The sequence below is a fragment of the Cherax quadricarinatus genome, chromosome 6 (assembly GCF_038502225.1).
Source record: "Cherax quadricarinatus isolate ZL_2023a chromosome 6, ASM3850222v1, whole genome shotgun sequence".
Taxonomy (NCBI): Eukaryota; Metazoa; Arthropoda; class Malacostraca; order Decapoda; family Parastacidae; genus Cherax; species Cherax quadricarinatus.
Window position 1 is genome coordinate 18,793,975 of NC_091297.1, and position 22,108 is coordinate 18,816,082.

At 38.6% G+C, this 22,108-nt stretch overlaps 1 protein-coding gene across 6 annotated transcripts in view; it reads right to left on the reverse strand.

Annotated features, from left to right (window-relative positions):
* Positions 1–1,060: 1,060 nt before the first annotated feature.
* LOC128692458 (transcription factor IIIA) overlaps positions 1,061–22,108 on the reverse strand; it is a 146,141-nt gene continuing 125,093 nt past the window's right edge. For 4 of the 6 annotated variants that reach the window (XM_070080770.1, XM_070080764.1, XM_070080779.1 and 1 more), the window contains exons 8-9: positions 14,116–14,337; positions 1,061–1,285 (exon numbers count right to left, since the gene is read on the reverse strand). In XM_070080770.1, coding sequence (XP_069936871.1) covers positions 1,172–1,285; positions 14,116–14,337 — 336 coding nt within the window. In that variant the 3' untranslated portion in view covers positions 1,061–1,171. Of the gene's footprint in view, positions 1,286–13,164; positions 14,338–22,108 lie in introns of all 6 variants that reach the window. The other 2 variants (XR_011391274.1, XM_070080794.1) reach the window with 2 other exon arrangements.

The window sequence follows — 22,108 nt, forward strand, 5'->3', positions numbered from 1 at the left end:
GTACAAACCACAGCCCAGCTGGTTAGGTACTGACTTTAGGTCTCTGTCTGGATCCCTTTTGAAGAGTTAGGGATCCACTGGTAATCACCCTTTTGTATGCTTTGGATAATACTTTTAGAAACCCCACACCTACTAATCTCTAAGCTATGGATTCTCTGCATTATATTCACACCACACATTGCCCTCAGACATGACATCTCCACTGCCTCCAGCCTTCTCCTTGTTGCAACATTCACCACCCATGCTTCACACCCATATAAGAGCATTGGTACCATCATATTCTCATACTCTTATACATTCACACTTAACTCGTTTGACACCCTCATCACCTAACTCTTATCTATGTTCACATCAACTTCCTTCACACATCTTCCGAAACTCATCCACCAACCTTTGCAACTTCTCTTCAGAATCTCCCAAAAGCACACGTAAAAAGACAATCTTTCATTTTTCTTTTTAGGTCACCCTGCAGGTATTAAAAAGAAAATCAACAAACGGGTCGTATCCCACTGAGGCAGGGTGACCCAATGAGAAAAATGAGTTTTTCTTTTTAAAGTAATTTATACAGGAGAAGGGGCTACTAGCTCCTTGCTCCCAGCATTTCAGTTGCCTCTTATGACACTCATGGTTTACGGAGGAAGAATTCTGTTCCACTTCCCCATGGAGATAAGAGGAAATAACGAACAAGAAGTATTAAGAAAATAGAAGAAAACCCAGACGAGTATGTTTATATATACGTGTACATGAATGTGTAGTGTGACCTAAGGGAAAGTAGAAGCAGAAAGATATACCTGTTATCCCACATGTTTATGAGACAAAAAAAACGCACAAGCAATCCTACAATCATGTAAAACAATTACAGGTTTCCGTTTCACACTCACATGGCAGGACAGTAGTACCTCCCTGGGTGAGTGCTGTCTACCAGCCTAATACCTCTTAAAAGTACTTGTTTTTTTTTTACACATCAGCTGTCTCCCACTGAGGCAGGGTGACCCAAAAAGAACACTTTCACCATCATTCACTGTCTTTCCAGAGGTGCCCAGAAAAATAAAAAATATAGTGAAATATATTGTGTTTTTATTAACAACTTGTGGCTGTGTACCAACAGTGTGACGGTACCAGGGATGGTGTTGCTCCGGTGTTAGTATCATCATCTCATGGTGGAAAGCGATCAGTTGCAGATGGTTCTGCTGTTGCGGCTGGCTCTGTCAACATCCCTCGTGTCACTGTTGGCATAGTCTCCTCCAGAGCTCCTTCCCCCGGACATGAAGTGGATGAAAATACCCTGGATTATATAAACCGTGCATTTTCACACGATGAATAAGGAACCTACAACGGGCATCATAAATATGCATGCAAATAAGTATGCTTTTAGAAGACACTGCCTGATTGTTTCAAAAAGTGCCAGGCAACTTTTATATGGAAGATGGTGTCCTTTGCCATACTGGCAAAGACAAAAGACTGGCTAAATGACTGTGAAATTCCATACTCTAAAGACTGGACTTAAATGTGATAGAGAACATTTGGAACCAGAAACTGGAGTGCGATGAAACAGGTGTGGGAGGGTATTGATTCTTCTATCCTTCATAAATTACCCTTATCAGTGCCTAGGAGACTTAAGAAGTGCAATCATACAAAATACTAGTTTAGATGAGGAACCTATAAATATTTCAGTATTTAAATTAATTTTTAAAACAATAGTTTATGACAAGTGTTCTCATTATCTGTGAGATGTGTTTGTGCCTGTGTACAATATTTATGATGCTTCCTGTAATTGCTGCCATTTTATTCATGTTGATCAACTAAGAAATTATTAAATAATTACATCAGGTATAATGCATATTATTTTTGGGGAAGTGGTAAACCTGTATGAGACATACAGCACTTGGGGAAATCTGAGGTAATTAGATTTGATTTGATTAGGTAGTAGGTTCTCTAGGTAGTAGGTTGGTAGACAGCAACCGCCCAGGGAGGTACTACCGTCCTGCCAAGTGAGTGTGGAACGAAAGCCTGTAATTGTTTTACATGATGGTAGGATTGCTGGTGTCCTTTTTTCTGTCTCATGAACATGCAAGATTTCAGGTACGTCTTGCTACTTCTACTTACACTTAGGTCACACTACACATACATGTACAAGCACATATATACACACCCCTCTGGGTTTTCTTCTATTTTCTTTCTAGTTCTTATTCTTGTTTATTTCCTCTTATCTCCATGGGGAAGTGGAACAGAATTCTTCCTCCGTAAGCCATGCGTGTTGTAAGAGGCAACTAAAATGCCGGGAGCAAGGGGCTAGTAACCTCTTCTCCTGTATATATTACTAAATGTAAAAGGAGAAACTTTCGTTTTTCCTTTTGGGCCACCCCACCTCGGTGGGATACGGCCGGTGTGTTGAAGATTTGATTCAAGGAATGTGAGATTTGATGGATCAAGAACCTTTCACCAGCATAAGGATCCTCCCTTGAGGAGAACTACAATGTATAGTTTTAAGGAGAATTATAATTTAAAGAAGGATATGCCACATGACTTGTGACATAATCCTTCAAGGTACAGGTCACTGATCATTTGCAGTGTAACAATGCCATACTCATTATTCTTCTCTATCTACATTCTCAACACAAACTATTAACCCTTTCAGGGCCGACAGGCCCTCTCAGAGACTTGTTCTCAGGGTTGCCCAAATTTCAAAAAAAAAAAAAAAAAAATTATTTTTTTCTTATGAAAAGATAGAGAATCTTTTCCCGATCATAATGACACCAAAAGTATGAAACTTGATGAAAAACTTACGGAATTATGCTCTCGCAAAGTTAGCGGTCTCTATGATGTTTATGCATCAGCGATTTTGCCCACTTTGAGCCCTATTTTCGGCCAATTCCAGTGTACTAGTCAACAAAAATCATAACTATTTCACTAGAACTCCATTTTTTTCTATTGAATGAGTACAAGAAACCACCCATTTACTGATTTAATCTATCCAATCAAGTGGTCAGAATTTAGCAATTTTGCCAATTTCACACAAATTTCAAAAGATGCCAATTTCTGAATAGGGTCCAAAATAAACAAGAAAGACATTCCTGGCACTAAAATAACACTTCCTCTGTTCATTAGTCATGTCCCCAGGCCCCTCTTACATTCTTTTGCTTTCCACTTTGAATTTTTATTCTCACAAAAAAAACCCAGAAGATTTACTGTTATGCAGACTACTGCATTAGTGTAGAAATGGTATAAATAATATCAGCACACTTGTGAAGAATATTAGACTCACCAGTTGACATGTATTGGACGCATAGCATGATTTGTTTACTTATGAACTTTGGTAAAAATCGAACATTTCTGCTACTTTGAGCTCAATTTCAAGGTACTTTTCATTGTAAAACCAGTCAAAATCATCTCAATTTCTATAATATGTCTTCCATTCTATAAAATGAGACCAGGAAAACTAGAATACAACAATAAATGCCATACGAAAATACAGTGCAAAGTCGCTGTTTTAATCCAAAAACACAGTCAAAGTCTTTTTTTTCTCATTACGCACTGTGTGCTGCAGGATTTTTTTTATACTGCGCACACTGACCACATAGACCCATTCTTTCATATGTAGGCCTATCAGCTTTCTCTCATTAAATTTGAGGGCGCTAGAATTTAGGCGTACTAGTACATCAAAAACCCTGGTGCATAAGCCGTACCAGTACGGCCGAAACCCTAAAAGGGTTAAAAACTGCTTTGAAAATACTGGGATTATTTTATGAAAATAATAATTTTATCCTTGCACTAAATCCTTATATTGAATTTAAGCAACCCATCCTTCAATTTTTTTTTACACTGAGAAAACGAACACTTGAAATCTACCAATATGCCCTATGCTGCCAAATGTAAGCTATTCATTTTTTCTATTATGTTTTGTCAGGTAATTCCTGTATATAGAAATTTTTTTTTTTTTTTTCAACAAGTCGGCCGTCTCCCACCGAGGCAGGTTATTATTGGTTAATATACATTAATCTAATACAGTGGACCCCCGCATAATGACCACCTCCGAATGCGACCAATTATGTAAGTGTATTTATGTAAGTGCGTTTGTACGTGTATGTTTGGGGGTCTGAAATGGACTAATCTACTTCACAGTATTCCTTATGGGAACAAATTCGGTCAGTACTGGCACCTGAACATACTTCTGGAGTGAAAAAATATCGTTAACCGGGGGTCCACTGTACATGTAAAACCAAACGTAATCATAAATAGCAAGTACTATAACAAATATTAAAATTCTGAGTGCTTGGAAATGCATGAAGGACAATTCAACTGAAGCTGGCTGTTGTAATTTGAGAAACTGATTTGGAAATGCAATTCTGAAACTAATTTGCCTGAAATGTTTACCAGTTTCTAATTAGTTTGCTGAATTCTAATTGGTTTGCTGAATTTTATAAATATTTAGCAGTTAAGAGAAATTAATCTTGAGATTGGAAAAAAAATGAGAGGGTTAGTAGGATGGAAAGGCTGAGAATAATAGGAGTGAAATGAACAAGGCAATTCTGTGAAGCATTAAAAGATTTTATAAAAAATAAAGAAGCACTGTTGTTGATAAATGAACAAGATGATTATTGTATGGAGCATGTAAAAAATCCCCAAGAGTAAGATGTGTAGATAACACAGATATTTCAGAAACTAGAAATTTAGAGAAAAAATACAAGTAATATATCACAAGCAGTGGTAGCACCAGTATTATATTCTTAATAACAAATTATTTTATTCTGTGGTACAGTAATTACAGTAACATAATTATTGTGAGAATAGCAACTCTGTGAAATGTATCCTGTTGTACTCATGGATTTACACTGCTGTGTGAATTTTAACCTTTATCAGAATTACAAGCATATCCCTACCTACACACCTGTCTTACAATATTAATTTCCTGAACATCTGTAGCCACACAGTAACCAAATCATTATTGTTTCAAAGCTAAAGCTTCATATCTAAAACTAAAGCTTGGAGCTCTAAATTAATAAAGTATAAACAACTATCACCTAATAATTGATGGAAATTTACACATCAACTTAAGTCAAACTGACAAGCCTTGAGTGACAAGCTTCCTCTACAAGTAAAAAACTTTCTCAACAAAATGTACTCTTGCCTACTAATACCATCAATGATCAATTCTACTAGAATTACTGAGACAAAACCTTCCTCAGTTGACCAAATCTGAACTAATATAATAGTTCTTCAAAAAGCAAGCATAATCAATGACAGAATAATATAACCACTGCCCTACTCCTCTAATCAAGGACATTATGAAAGTGGCACTGCAAAAAACATAATTACATATGTCACAATCAGTTAACAAAGAAGCATCAATAAACCTAACAACAGTGATTACAAGTGCTGAATGGGAGAGAATTAACAAGTATTTAAAACAATAACTCAAACATATTAACATTTCAAACCTCTAATGGACTGAATAGATCACAGCGAAATAAAAACATTCTTGGACCCATTGACAAGCAATGTGACTGTGAAAAAACAAAAGGATAATTGTGAACACTTCCCTATCTAATTAAGAAATCTCAATACAGTACTATAACTGTATTGTACAAATGAGTCTAATGAAACACAAGGAAAATATAAGAAAAAGACCTCACAAATGTTAGCAACCCACACAGTAAAATTTTAATTAAACTCGAACAGGGTTTCTTCTTGAACATAAGATCATGTCTACCAAAAAATCCTCAAAAATCAAGCCCTTCCAATTACCTTATAGATAATTACCCTCTTTTCCTATGCCTACCATCAACCACTCTAAAAGAAAACCTAGCAATAAAATTACTAAAATATTAAGCAGCAAGCAAACTGATAGTATAGTGGACCATCAATTAAATATAAGACAGCTACACCTGGTATTACCAATCATTACAACTAACGATGTGCCAAAATATTACTATTGGTATTGGTGAGCATCAGCAAATTTTAATGGTATAGTATTACTACCAGTGTAAAATTGAGTACTGGTATTGCCTAATTTTGATGGTATCAGCATCAATGGATAGAGGCTAATTTTGATGGATGTATCAGTAATGGCCTAAAATTTAATATGTACTATATCAGTATCAGCAAAAGTTATGGAATAATCCCCTCACTAATTACAACACACACAAATATTTCAAAGACAAAAATTTCCCAAATATTCTCAAACCAGCCTGGGTTATATAAATCCACAAGATACGAGTCCAACAAAAATAAATGTTTAATATAATCTACCCATCTCTATGAAATAGTTATTACTGTAGACCACCACCCTTCACATCTCCACCTACTAAAATTTTGCTCATTTCCTATTCATTTTTTGTAACTATTTCCATCTTTTTCAGCAGCTCTACTCATTTCCATGTTGCACTCATAGCAACAGCCATGGCAGCAACACAGGCAGGCCAGTTCCCATCCCACATGCCTCAGGCCTCTTGTTTCATGGTAGAACTAGCTTTGTTTGCACCCACCCACACTATCATCAGTTGCCTCATGGACATATACCATATGTTATGTTATCACTCCATTTCTGATCTTTTTATTGCCCTGTGCAGTGTCTGCATATTAATCATGGCATCAAAGAGGAAATCTAGTGTAGAAGATATTGCCAAAAAGAAATTTAAGCACAAACTATGCCACTTGTGAGGGCAATAAATATACAGTGGACCCCAGGTTATCGTAATTAATCTGTTCCAGAGAGTGTGACTAAAACCGAATTTGACGATATCCGAATTCATTTTCCCCACAAGAAATAACGTAAATAAAAATTAATCCGTTCCAGACACCCAAAAGTATTAAAAAAAAAAAAAAATTTTTACATGAAATATACATTTACCTACACAGAAAACAATGAGACATGAAGAATAAACAATAATAACATGACATTTACCTTTATTGAAGACTTGTTGATGTATGGAAGACGGGAGGAGGGGAGAGGATGGAGGAGTTATTGTTTGGAAGGGGAATCCCCTTCCATAAATACTTCAGGTACCAAGTCCTTTCTGGGGGTTACTTCCCCTTTTTGTTTTTTAATGCCACTAGGACCAGCTTGAGAGTCACTGGACCCCTGTCGCTCAAAAAATTGTTCCAGAGAGGTCTATCTCTGGCGTTTCTAAAATTTCCCTAAAATGGGACACGACATTGTCATTGTACATGTTGCCAACACGGCCTGCAACAGCTTTGTCAGGGTGATGTTCATCCATAAATGTTTGCACCTCACTCCACTTTGCACAAATGTCCTTAATCTTTGAAGAAGGTAACTTCTTCCATCTCTCTTTCTCCTCCCCTGAAGCAATTTCCTGAGCTGTGGTCTGTTGCTGTGGCAGATGAAAGCCTTGCAGCTCTGCAGTGGTTAGCTCTTCCCTGTGGTCTTCCACCTACACTTCCATATCCTCACCACTCACCACCACCACCCCCATGGAATTCCCCAATGCCACAATACTTTCCACAACTGCCATAGGCTCATCAGGGTCAGCCCCAAACCCTTCAAAATCCCTCTCTTGGACACATTCTGGCCACAATTTTCTCCAAGCAGAGTTCAAAGTCCTGAAAGTCACTCCCTTCCAAGCCTTACCTATAAGCTTTATACAATGGAGGATACTGAAGTAATCTTTCTAGAACTCTCTTAGGGTCAATTCAATGTCTGAGGTTATGTCAAAGCACCTCTGAAACATTGCTTTGGTATAGTTTTTTTTTAAGTTTGAAATGACGTGCTGGTCCATGGGCTGGATGAGAGGAGTGGTATTAGGGGGCAAGAAATTTATTGTAATGAAACAAAACTCCTCCACAATTTGGTCATCCAAGCCTGGAGGATGAGCAGGAGCACTGTCCAGTACCAGGAGGCACTTGTGTTCCAATTTATTTTCCAGGAGGTATTTCTTCACACTCGGGCCAAACACTTCAGTGAACCAATCAAGGAAAATTTCCCTTGTGACCCATGCCTTACTGTTTGCCTTCCACATCACACACAATTTACTCTTGACAACACTGTTTTTCTTGAACACTCTGGGATTTTCAGAGTGATACACCAGTAAAGGCTTCACTTTGAAATCCCCACTAGCATTACCACACAATAAGAGAGTTAGCCTGTCTTTCATAGGCTTGTGTCTTGGGAGTGCCTTTTCCTCCTGTGTGATGTAGGTCCTCTTTGGCATTTTCTTCCAAAAGAGGCCTGTTTCATCACAACTGAACACTTCTTGGGGTTTGAAGTGTTCAGCCTCTATGTACCCCTTGAATTCCTGAACACATTTTTCAGCTGCATATTTGTCAGAACTTGCAACCTCACCATGCCTTACCACACTGTGTATGCCAGTACACTTCTTAAATCTCTCAAATCAGCCTTTGCTGGCCTTAAATTCACTAACATCAGCACTAGTTCCAGGCATTTTCTTTACGAGATCATCAAGCAACTGCCTTGCCTTTTCACAAATTATCAACTGAATAACACTATCTTCTGCTGTTTTTCGTTGATTCACACCAACAACAAAGTCTCCACATCTTCCAGTATTTGCGATCTCTGCTTTGTAAGCATATTCGTACCTTTCGCAACAACAGCTTCCTTGATTTCCTTTCTCTTGGCCACGATGAAAGCAATGGTTGTATGGGTTTCTTATACAACCTGGCAAGCTCTGCCACATGTACTCCACTTTCATATTTTGCAATGATGTCTTTCTTGAATTCTAAAATGCTTCTCACCTTCTTTACCACAGGGCTGGCACTAGAAGCTTTCTTTGGGCCCATGGTGGCTTATTTAGCAGTTGCAAGCGCAAAAAAGAATGGAATACAGTGGACCCCCGGTTAACGATATTTTTTCACTCCAGAAGTATGTTCAGGTGCCAGTACTGACCGAATTTGTTCCCATAAGAAATATTGTGAAATAGATTAGTCCATTTCAGACCCCCAAACATACACGTACAAATGCACTTACATAAATACACTTACATAATTGGTAGCATTCGGAGGTAATCGTTATGCGGGGGTCCACTGTATTATGAAATGTATCGTATGAACGCGTGGGGTGACGGTCACTCACTGATAAACAACAGCCGACTGACTGTGAATGGTGTGGGATGGTGTGTGGGGCCGCTCAGGGCCAGTCGTATGCATTTGGGACGAATGACTATTACCAAGGTAAATGACGATCACCGAGTCAATATTTTGATGAAAAAATGTCATGATTACCGAATATTACGAAATTCGATGACTACAATATCCGGTGGTGCATGTGTGGTTGATACAACCAAGGTTTATGGGTTGAGGAAATCAACAATTCACTAAACTCAAGATAATGAAAAGATAAGGGCTTGCGTGGTACCCCAAATTGTGACCTATTGAAAAAATCGGAAAGTGATCAATATGGCTAAATAAAACTGAAAAATGCTCATGGATGACAAATGGTTATGATCTGAGAGAAAGCCTTATCTTATTATAAAACTGTTTGAAAGCAGGAAGAAAAGCCTGTAAATGAGTGCATCTTTGGTTTAATTGGTTTTGAGTGGTGAGAGTGCCGCTGCAGACCACACAGCAGCAGAGAATTTTCCAGCCAAATTGCTGGAAATTATTGCTGAGGGTGTCTATGCACCTGAGTGTTTAATGCTGATGAGACAAGATAGTTCTGGAAGATGCCTTCTAGAACTTACATCAGCAAGGACACAGTGCTCCTGGATTCAACGTAGCAAAGGACCATTTCAGCTGTGTACTAATGCATCTGGTGACTAAGTACAAACTCATGCTTGTTTATTGCTCAAAGAATCCCCGTACTTTAAAACAGAAAGACAAAACTGCATTGCCTCTTATCTGGTGCTCAAACCCGTCAGCATGGGTGAAAGAGGAATTATTTGCTGACTGGTTCAAGCATTGTTTTATTCCTGATGTCATGTTGTATTTGTACAGCAAGATCCTCCCATTCAAGAGTCTCCTGACTCTTGATAATTCCTGTGCTCATCTAAAACTGTTGCAGGATTTGAATCTAAATGTATATTTTTTTTTGCCACCAAATATGACATCACTGATACAAGCACTAGATCAAGGTGTAATAAAGCATTTTAAGTGTATCTTCCATACTGAAAGTTAAGACACATGTGCAACATCAGGATATCTTTATTGTAGACGTTTTGCCATCCAGTGGCTTTATCAATACAGATTCTAGGACATACTTAGAAGACAGTAGAACTACATACAAAAGATGAGGTAATCAGTCCTTCAGCCTTGGAGTTAGTGTTCACAGCATCGTGGTGGTGGAGAATCTGGAGCAAAGGCAAGGAGACTGGCGGTTATATAGGCGTCAGTGGATAGGGACGTGTAGCAGACGAAGGCATAGCCACTGGTAGGCAGGATTCCCCAGTGGAAGTGGGTCCTACCCAAAGGGATGGGTTAGTTGAAGTAGCCGTGAAGGTCTTGTAAATGTCCTCTGAACCAAGGTTACATGATGTTGCAGTGTCTGACAAGTTGTGCAAGAAAGGTATAAAATACCGACAATATGAAAGTTAAGACACATGTGCAACATCATGGAATCTTGGCTTAGATGACATCTACAAGACCTTCACGGCTACTTCAACTAACCCATTCCTTTGGGTAGGACCTACTTCCACAGGGGAATCCCACCTACCAGTGACTATGCCCTCGCCTGCTACAAGTCCCTATCCATTGAGCCTATATAACCGCCAGTTTCCTTGCCTTTGCTCCAGATTCTCCACCACCACGATGCTGTGAACACTAACTCCAAGGCTGAGGGACTGATTACCTCATCTTTTGTATATAGTTCTACTGTCTTCTAAGTATGTCCTAGAATCTGTATTGATAAAGCCACTGGATGGCAAAATGTCTAAAATAAAGATATCCTGATGTTGCATGTGTCTTAACTTTCATATTGTCGGTATTTTATACCTTTCTTGCATATCTTCCATACTCACAGAGTGGTGCAGAAACTGATTGCAGCAATGGATGATGACTCGGAGCTTAACATTTATGAGAGGATTCAGAGAAACCAGTTAGTCAGATCTGACTCCTGGAGGTAGGAAGTAAAATGTGTGCACTCTGAAGGAGTGGTGGGGATATTGCAGTTGGGAGGGTCACCTGAGTTGCAATGTTGGCATGCCTCTGGCAGCTTCAACCATGAACCTTATTCAGTAATATTAGTCTATAGTTTAAATCTGCTCAAAATGCTGTGCACAATTTGGAACTTTTCTGAACTGGTTACAAGTGGACTGTTAACCAAACCTTGGAACACCTGAGTATTTTTTTTATAACAAAAAAGGAATAATACTAAAGTTATTTTTATAACAATCCTTTGATGTGTTCTAATATTACTAACTTATAATAAAATAAACTGAAATACAAATAAATAATCAAAATGGATTACAATGCAGATGCAAAAATATGTATCTTGATCTGATCTACCAGTACGCATTATAGTGTTTTAAATACGTAACATATTATCTGGCATAAAAGGCACATGAGCATATAAGATGATGCTTCCAAGCAGTTGTAATGTAATGCTAGTAAACAATTGCTAAAGCATAGCCAAAAGCCTACCCTTGACCCTGACCTTGAGCATATAAGGTGCAGGCTGATTTTCCAAGCCTTTTTGAGGGAAACAAAGTGCACCTTAACTGCCACAAAATATGGTACATAACAAAGCAAAATACTCTATACATTATAACATCATGAAATTTAACATGGTTATGTTCACGTGTAAATTTTACAGAAAATATTATGATAAGTGGTAAGTTATTAAATGCTGTAAAGAGTTTTTATGAGGATAGTGAGGCTCAGGTTAGGGTGTGTAGAAGAGAGGGAGACTACTTCCCAGTAAAAGTAGGTCTTAGACAGGGATGTGTAATGTCACCATGGTTATTTAATATATTTATAGATGGAGTTGTAAAGGAAGTAAATGCTAGGGTGTTCGGGAGAGGGGTGGGATTAAATTTTGGGGAATCAAATTCAAAATGGGAATTGACACAGTTACTTTTTGCTGATGATACTGTGCTTATGGGAGATTCTAAAGAAAAATAGCAAAGGTTAGTGGATGAGTTTGGGAATGTGTGTAAAGGTAGAAAGTTGAAAGTGAACATAGAAAAGAGTAAGGTGATGAGGGTATCAAATGATTTATATAAAGAAAAATTGGATATCAAATTGGGGAGGAGGAGTATGGAAGAAGTGAATGTTTTCAGATACTTGGGAGTTGACGTGTCGGCGGATGGATTTATGAAGGATGAGGTTAATCATAGAATTGATGAGGGAAAAAAGGTGAGTGGTGTATTGAGGTATATGTGGAGTCAAAAAACATTATCTATGGAGGCAAAGAAGGGAATGTATGAAAGTATAGTGGTACCAACACTCTTATATGGGTGTGAAGCTTGGGTGGTAAATGCAGCAGCGAGGAGACGGTTGGAGGCAGTGGAGATGTCCTGTTTAAGGGCAATGTGTGGTGTAAATATTATGCAGAAAATTCGGAGTGTGGAAATTAGGAAAAGGTGTGGAGTTAATAAAAGTATTAGTCAGAGGGCAGAAGAGGGGTTGTTGAGGTGGTTTGGTCATTTAGAGAATGGATCAAAGTAGAATGACATGGAAAGCATATAAATCTATAGGGGAAGGAAGGCGGGGTAGGGGTCGTCCTCGAAAGGGTTGGAGAGAGGGGGTAAAGGAGGTTTTGTGGGTGAGGGGCTTGGACTTCCAGCAAGTGTGCGTGAGAGTGTTAGAGAGGAGTGAATGGAGATGAATGGTACTTGGGACCTGACGATCTGTTGGAGTGTGAGCAGGGTAATATTTAGCGAAGGGATTCAGGGATATGTTGTGTATCTTTATATGTGTATGCTTCTAAACTGTTGTATTCTGAGCACCTCTGCAAAAACAGTGATAATGTGTGAGTGTGGTGAAAGTGTTGAATGATGATGAAAGTATTTTCTTTTTGGGGGTTTTCTTTCTTTTTTGGGTCACCCTGCCTCGGTGGGAGACGGCTGACTTGTTGAGAAAAAAAAAAAAAAAAAAAATCAGGGAAACTGGTTATTTTTACATAGTCGGACGTGAGTCCTGGAAATGGGAAGTACAATGCCTGCACTTTAAAGGAGGGGTTTGGGATATTGGCAGTTTGGAGGGATATGTTGTGTATCTTTATATGTATATGCTTCTAAACTGTTGTATTCTGAGCACCTCTGCAAAAACAGCGATAATGCGTGAGTGTGGTGAAAGTGTTGAATGATGATGAAAGTATTTTCTTTTTGGGGATTTTCTTTCTTTTTTGGGTCACCCTGCCTCGGTGGGAGATGGCCGACTTGTTGAAAAAAAAAAAAAAAATTATATTACGGTAAAACTGTGATAGTGTGAATAACTTTTTATATCTAAAATTTTCATAATTTGATAATTAATGTGAATCAATTTAAGGTCAAAGCCTTTTATTTTAAAGTCTGCACAAACATTTCTAAAAAATTCCTGATAACACTTGTAATACTGTGTTAGATGGGAGTGAGTTTTTATGATTTGATATACTGAGCAAGGTAACATTAAGGGATTCAGGGAAACTAGTTAGCCATACTTCAGTCCTGAAGGTGGGAAATACAATGCCTGCACTCTGAAAGTGGGAAATACAGTGCCTGCACTCTGAAAAGCTGTGGGGATGTTGCACTTTGGAAAGTCATATGTACTTTTGGCAACACAGTTACTGAATGAGTGACTGTGAAAGTGTTTTCTGTTAGGTCATCCCTACCTTGGTGGAAGATGGCTGGAGTGTTAACAAAACTTGTTATTTTTAAATCCCTCCATGAACTCTACTTGAGTACTTTGTAGTTGTCTCAATACTATAGTTCCTCTTGTACTTCTTTTTAAGAAATAAAGTAAGTTTTAAGTAGATTAAGAAGGCTTGCAAACTAAATACAATTTTAAATTCTGTGTACTATATAAATTAAATGAAAGCTATTTGTCTATTAACAACACTCCAATACTACCAAAATAACTAAACAGAACAAATGAAGACATGTGTAAGAATAAATATATAAACTACATTCATTCTCAGGATAAGCACATTAACTGGAAACAATCATAGTTAAATAGTTATACTGGCTTCAATACTTGTTTGGTATTTACATCTTCAAGTGTTTTTCTTACATCAAGAGTGTCATGGCACTGAGATTCCACTTGAGTATTATCTTGACTGTTTTCTAAGTCTATCATTTCCGTAGATTCCTCATCACTATAGTAGTTAGACAGAAGGCGAGCAAAATCTCTACGGAGAACTCCCTTGTCTTTTCGAGGTTTCCGAGGCTTCTCTGATTTAAAATTTCGCTTGTAACTTGGGCTGTGGGTTTTTGTGTGGTGCATCAGCTTTTGCTGCAAGGTATCAAGAGCATTACAAAAATTAGAATAAGAAAAATATTAATAAAAGAATAACAAACATACAGATGGATAATAAAGAAAAACGAGGATTGCAGAAAATGATCAAAGACCTTCCTCCAATAAATACTGTATACCTTAAGATATTATGGTATCAAATACAGTCTCTCAGTCATTAACATTAACAGAAGATATAATGAAGATGTTATGATATCAAACACAGGCTCTCAGCCGTCAACATCACTGAAAGGTATAATGAAGATACTATTATGATATTAACGCTTTGACTATCACAACCCCAAATCCTGAAGTGTCTCCTGGTGTCGAAGAATATTAAAAAAAAAAGTATTTTTTCTTTTGAAAATGTTAGGATTAATTTTCTGATTATTTTAAGCTCCCCCTTCCCCCAAATTTTTGCGATCAGTACTTACCGAGATACAGAGGAGTAAGGCTGGCAGAAACTGAGCCGTGTATGGCAACAGTGGCGAATGCCGTTCACCCGGCAAACTTTGGTTTACTTCCATTCGAAGGTTTCTTGTTTTTTTCACTATTTTATTTTTTCAGGTAACTTATGTGGCCTGTGAGACCAAAGTAAGGTGCAATGTACATATATACACTGGTTGTATACAACACAATAAGCACACAAACAATTATCAATATATTGTTTACAAAACTTGCTTACACAAGCAAACAATACAAAAAATTTTTTATTACTATTGTTCTACAATATATATACAAATGTACAGTCACTGGACATGTTCCTAGAAGCTCTGCAGCTTGAGGAACTCTCTGAAACATGGTGTCATACACAGTGGTGTTTTACACTCCTCACACATAAAACAGTGTCTCTGCATTTATGTGGGCATTTTTTTGTATGTGCACAGACAAAACACCTTGTCTGAGCAGTTTTCTTCAAAGCAGTAGCAGGCAGTTGTGTTAGGTAGTTATCCTATGTAAATGTGTCATCATTCCTTTTTACCTTCCTACCTACCTTTCTTTCTTCATTCTTTCTTTCCTTCCTTCTTTGTGGTTTCTTTAATATATATATACACATATAGAGTCACTGGACACTTTCACAGAACTGCTATTATCTTCAGGAAGTTTGTGTTGTGTGTGTGTGGACTTCTAAATGTGCTGAGTCAGAGTCTGGCAGCTGTCACAATGACATATTATATCATTACTCACTCACCCTACTGCCTGTCAACACAATGGGGTCCAATGCTTGCTTCCCCACCATCCTTCTACCTAATTATCTTTCTTTCTCCTTCTTTCTTCTTCTTTCTCCTTCCTTCTTTCTTCTCCTCTCTCCTTCTTTTCTCTTTCTTTCTTCTTTTTTCTCTTTCTTTCTTCTGGTATCCTGGGCATTGCTTTCGGTCACAAACTCCTCAAAACCACGAAATTCATCTTCACTGACACTTTCGGCTGTGTTAGAGTGATCACTTGGGAAGAGTCCCAGATTCACCAGGGAGTCACATATTTCTTACCGCTAGGCATGCTGAACAAGGACTACTGAAATGTTATTTCCACAATGCATCACTGGCTCCCCGATTCTTTTTAAAGTGTGCACATTGACCATGGAGACTCATTCTCTCACATGTGGGCCTACCAGCTTTCTCCTGCTTGATCTGAAGCCGCTAGAATTTTGGCGTATTAATACGTCAAACACACTGGTTCATAAGACATATATATACGACCGTAACAAAGAGTTAAGCACAGGCTCTCAGTCATCAACATCGATGGAGGGTATAATGGTGACAGCACAGGATTCTTTTTATATACAATGGGTTTGCCTAGGTCAAGTGGTTTTTAGAAGAATTACAACAATAAATACCTACACTAAAAAAATAATTCAGTATTTAACCCTTTGAGGGTTTTCGTCGTACTAGTACGTCTTACGCGTAGGGGTTTTTGACGTACTAGTACGCATAAATTCTAGCGGCCTCAAATCTCGCGCGAAAAGGCTGGTAGGCCTAGGTGTGAGAGAATGGGTCTGCGTGGTCAGTGTGAGCGGTAGAAAAAAAATCTGGGACCCAGTGGTGCATTGTGGGAATGCCCTCTTAGTAAACAATGTCCACCATGCCTCGCGGTAAGAAGCTCCTCACTCCTCGGCGAATTGGGACACTTTTGTTCCCCAGTGACAGTTCTAATAGTGATGGAAGTGCCAGTGAAGATGAGTTTCGTGGTTTTAGTGAGGTTTTGACCGAAACTAATGACCATAATATCGGTAATAGTGAAGAAAACCCAGACGACCCTCAGCCTTCCACCTCTGGTGCTGGGCCCTCGTGTTCACGTTCAGTTGTTCCAGAACCCAAGAGGAAACTTCTATTTTCCCAAATCCCAGACTCAGATGAGAGCATGGGTGATGATAGTGATAGTGAATATGAACTACAAGCTCTTCAAACTAGTTCCAGTAGTGATAGTGAAGTGCAATATTCCCCAGTGAAGCGTCAGTATATACGACGATATATGCGCTCTGGAAGTGTGCCATATGTTATACCAAGGGGAAGGAGTGTATCTCGGAGTACATCCCGTGGCTGTACAACAGGAACAGACAGTGAAAATGACGAAGATACTGTTGCAATTGGGATGGAAAATGTGCGTGGTGGTAGTGGTGCCGGCGGTGAGGCACCAGCAGTGGGCCATGCTGCCACCCACGCCGCTGCCTCAGCTGATCTAGAACAAAGGCCACCATCCCCCACTCCCCCACCACACCAGCCTCCACAACCACAACCTCCACAACCACAACCACCTGTCATTGTCCAGTACCCACCAGCAGACCGCACCTGGGATTGGCAGGAAGCTGTCAATTTTGTTCCAAATCCCCACCAGTTTGATGGCAGCCAAAGTGGAATACGGCCATCTTGTGCACTTGGGAACAATGCCACTGAACTGGAATGTTTCGAGTTATTCTTTGACGAACCACTGATGAAAAGTATTGTCATGGAAAGCAACACATACTACGAGTACACCATGGCAAACACAATACTTTCACCAAAATCACGTCTACACCAATGGAAGGAGGCAACTGTGGCTGAGATGTATCTTTTCTTTGCCACAATAATGCTTATGCCACATGTGTATAAGCACAAAGTGAAATCATACTGGTCAACAGACCCCCTGATTGCAACACCAGGTTTCAGTGATATAATGCCAGTGAATCGATTTGTGCTAATGTTACGTATGCTTCACTTCTCAGATAAAACCAGGCCTGACAGAACTGACAGGTTATATAAGATTAGGAATGTGTTTGTGTATCTGAAACAGAAATTCAGTACTCATTTTTATCCCTTCAGGAAGCTTGTAATTGACGAGTCTTTGATTCTGTTCAAAGGAAGACTCTCTTTCAAGCAGTACATACCAAGCAAGAGGAAACGCTTTGGTATAAAGTTGTTTGTGCTTTGTGATTGTTACAGTGGTCTGGTATTGGATATTATTGTGTACACTGGAAGTTATACATTGCAAAATACCAGGAAGTTATTGGGCATCTCAGGTGATGTGGTTCGAACAATGATAGAACCATACCTTGGTAAGGGGCATATATTATATACAGATAACTGGTACACAAGCCCCTCACTCAGTGATTTTTTGCGAGTGAACATGACAGATGTGTGTGGCACAGTGCGTGCAAATCGAAAACATATGCCCAGGTTTGACGCTGGCACTCGCAGAGGTGAGGTGCAGGCGTTTGCTGCCAATGACATCATGGCATTTCGGTGGCATGACAAACGAGATGTCACACTGTTGTCATCAATTCACCCTAATGAAATGGCAGACAGTGGCAGGCAGCATAGAGAGAGAAATGAACCCATTCTAAAACCTGCAGCTGTGATTGATTACACCTTCAACATGCGTTCAGTGGACAAATGTGACATGCAGATTGGGTTTGCTGATTGTGTTCGCAAGAGTTATAAGTGGTACATCAAACTGTTTTTCCATCTTCTGGACATTTCCATGCTCAATGCTTATAATATGTATAAGATGAGCACCAGAAACAAACCACAGTACGGCGAATTCTGTTTGTCTGTCATCAGACAAATAGTATTCAAGTACCAAGGAAATGCACCTGCAATTGACCGCCCACCAAATTATCAACAACTACCTGCTCGTCTGAAGCATGGTGATCACTTCCTGGTAAAACTGCCTGTTACTGCTTTGAAGAAAAAGGCTCAGAAGAGGTGTTACGTCTGTTCACATACAAAAAAACGCCCACAACAACGCAGAGACACTCGTTTTATGTGTGAGGAGTGCAAAACTCCACTGTGCATGACACCATGTTTCAAAGACTTCCACAGGCTGCAGAACTTCTAGAAACATGTCCTGTGACTGTATATGTGTATATAAAATATAGAAAAATAGTAATAAACAACACTTCATATTGTTTGTTTGTGTAAATATTTTCTGTAAACAAAATAATGACAACAGTGTTTACGCCCTTATTGTGTAGTATTGAAAAAGAAATAACTTACAAAATACTGATCATGTTGGCCTCAGAGGCCATAAAAGTTACTCAGAAAAAGAAAAATTGAAAAATAATTAAAAATAGTACATAAAAAAGTAAATAGAAAAATACCGGGTGACGGCAGTCGGCGATGTTACCATATGTTGTTCAATTTTGGCAAATTTCACACCTCCATATCTCGGTAAGTATTGACGTTAAAATTTTTTTGTTTAGCCTATAATGTTTAGAAAAAAATACTCTATTTTTTCATAAGAAAAAATAATTTTTTTTTTTTTGAAATTTGGCCGACCCTGAGAACGAGTTTCGGAGAGGGCCTGTCGACCCTCAAAGGGTTAACCATTTGACTGTTTTGGTCATATATATATATGTCTTACGAGCCACCATGTTTGACGTATACAGTGGTCCCTCAATTATCATCCTTAATCCGTTCCTGGAACTGGGACTATTATCAAAATAGGTGATTTTCGAATCAATTTCCCCCATAAGAAATAATGTAAATACAATTAATCCGTTTCTGACACCCAGAAGTATTAACCCTTTGAGGGTCGACAGGCCCTCTCCGAAACTCGTTCTCAGGGTCGGCCAAATTTAAAAAAAAAAAAAAATTATTTTCTCTTATGAAAAGATAGAGAATCTTTTCCCGATCATAAAGACACCAAAAGTTTGAAATTTGATAGAAAACTTACGGAATTATGCTCTCGCAAAGTTAGCGGTCTCGGCGATGTTTACGTATCGGCGATTTTGCCCACTTTGAGCCCCATTTTCGGCCAATTTCACTGTACTAGTCGACAAAAAACATGAATATTTCGCTAGAACTCCATTTTTTCTATCGAATGGGTGCAAGAAACCACTCATTTATGAAATTCAACTATCCAGTACAGTGGTCAGAATTTAGCAATTTTGCCAATTTCACACAAATTTCAAAAGATGCCAATTTCCGAATAGGGTCCAGAATAAACAAGAAAGACATTCCTGGCACTAAAATGACATTTCCTCTAGTCATTAGTCATGTCTCAAGGCCCCTCTTATATTCTTTTGCTTTCCACTTTGAATTTTTATTTTCACAAAAAATATAAGATTTACTGTTATGCAGACTACTGCATTAGTGTAAAAAATGGTATAAATATTATTGGTGCACTTATGAAAGAATATTAGACTCACCAGTTGACGTGTATTGCACGCTTGGCACGATTTGTTTACTTTTGAAGTTGGGTAAAAATCGAACATTTCTGCTACTTTGAGCTCAATTTCAAGGCACCTTTCTTTGTAAAACCAGTCAAAATCATCTCAATTTCTGTAATATGTCTTCCATTCTATAAAATGAGACCAAGAAAACTAGAATACAACAATAAATACCATACGAAAATACACTGCAAAGTCGCTGATTTATTAAAAAAAAATGGTCAAAGTTTTTTTTTTCTCATTATGCACTGTGTGCTGCAGGATTTTTTTTAGACTGTGCACACTGACCACATAGACCCATTCTTTCATATGAAGGCCTACCAGCTTTCTCCCACTAGATTTGAGGCCGCTAGAATTTATGAGTACTAGTACGTCAAAAACCCCTACGCGTAAGACGTACTAGTACGACGAAAACCCTCAAAGGGTTAAAACAAAACAAAATTTTACATGAAATATAGATGTAGCACATAAACAATACAATGGGACATGATGAATGAAGCATTAACAGCATAACACTTACCTTTAATGGCAATTCTTCTTAGTGTATGGAAGACTGGAGGAGGAAATCCCCACTAGCATTAGCACAGAACATGAGCATCAGCCTGTCTTTCAAAGGCTTGTGTCCTGGCAGTGCCTTTTCTTCCTGAGTAATGTAGGTCCTCTTTGGCATTTTCTTCCAAAAGAGGCCTGTTTTGTCACAACTGAACACTTGTTCAGGTTTCAGTCCTTCAGCCTTGAATTCCTGCACATATTTTTCAGCCACTTTTTGGTCCGAACTGGCAGCCTCACCATGCTTTATCACACTGTGTATGCCAGTACGCTTCTTAAATCTCTCAAACCAGCCTTTGATGGCCTTAAATTCACTTGCATCACCACTAGTTGCAGGCAATTTCTTTACCAAATCATCATGCAACTGCCTAGCCTTTTCAGAAATAAGCGACGTCATAAGACTATCTCCTGCTAATTGTTTCTCGTTTATCCACACCAATAATAACTTTTCAACATCTTCGAGTGCTGGTGATCTCATTTTTGTCAGCATATTTACCCCCTTTGCAACAACAGCTTCCTTGATTTCCTTTTTCTTGGCTATGATGAAAGATATGGTTGTACGGGATTTGTTATATATCCTGGCCAGTTCACCCACACATGCTCCACTTTCATATTGTTCAATGATGTTTTTCTTAAATTCAATCGTATTTCTCACCTTCTTTACCAAAGGCTTGGCACTAGGAGCTTTCTTTGGAGCCATGGTAGCTTATTTAGCACTTGCAAGCACTAATATGAATGGAATATTATGAAATATTTCGTATGAACACGTGAGGGGACCATCGCTCACTGGTAAACAATGGCACACTGACTGGGAACGGCTCAGAGCCATGAGTACGCGTCCAGGAAGAAAGACGATTAGCGAGTTAACGAACCATTTGCAAGCCAATGTTTAGACGAAATAATGGGACTATTTCTGAAATGGACGACTTTCAGGCCAGACGATTATTGAGGGACCACTGTATATACTCATACATTCTAGTGGCTTCAAATCAAGCAGGAGAAAGCTGGTAGGCCCACATGTGAGAGAATGGGTATATGTCATCAATGTGCACCATATAAAAAAATCCTGCAGCACACAGTTCATAATGAGAAAAAAAAAAACTCCGACTGTTTTTTAATTAAAATGACGAATTTGTGGTCTATTTTTGTATAGTATATATGGTTGTATTCTCGTTTTCTTGGTCTCATTTGATAGAATGGAAAGCATATTATAGAAATAGAGGTGATTTTGATTGGTTTTACTAGGGATTGGCAGAGAGCATGCATAGTTCCTTTGTATAAAGGCAAAGGGGATAAAAGAGAGTGCAAAAATTATAGGGGGATAAGTCTGTTGAGTATACCTGGCAAAGTGTATGTTATTATTGAAAGAATTAAGAGTAAGATGGAGAATAGGATAGCAGATGAACAAGGAGGCTTTAGGAAAGGTAGGGGGTGTGTGGACCAGGTGTTTACAGTGAAACATATAAGTGAACAGTATTTAGATAAGGCTAAAGAGGTCTTTGTGGCATTTATGGATTTGGAAAAGGTGTATGACAGGGTGGATAGGGGGGGCAATGTGGCAGATGTTGCAGGTGTATG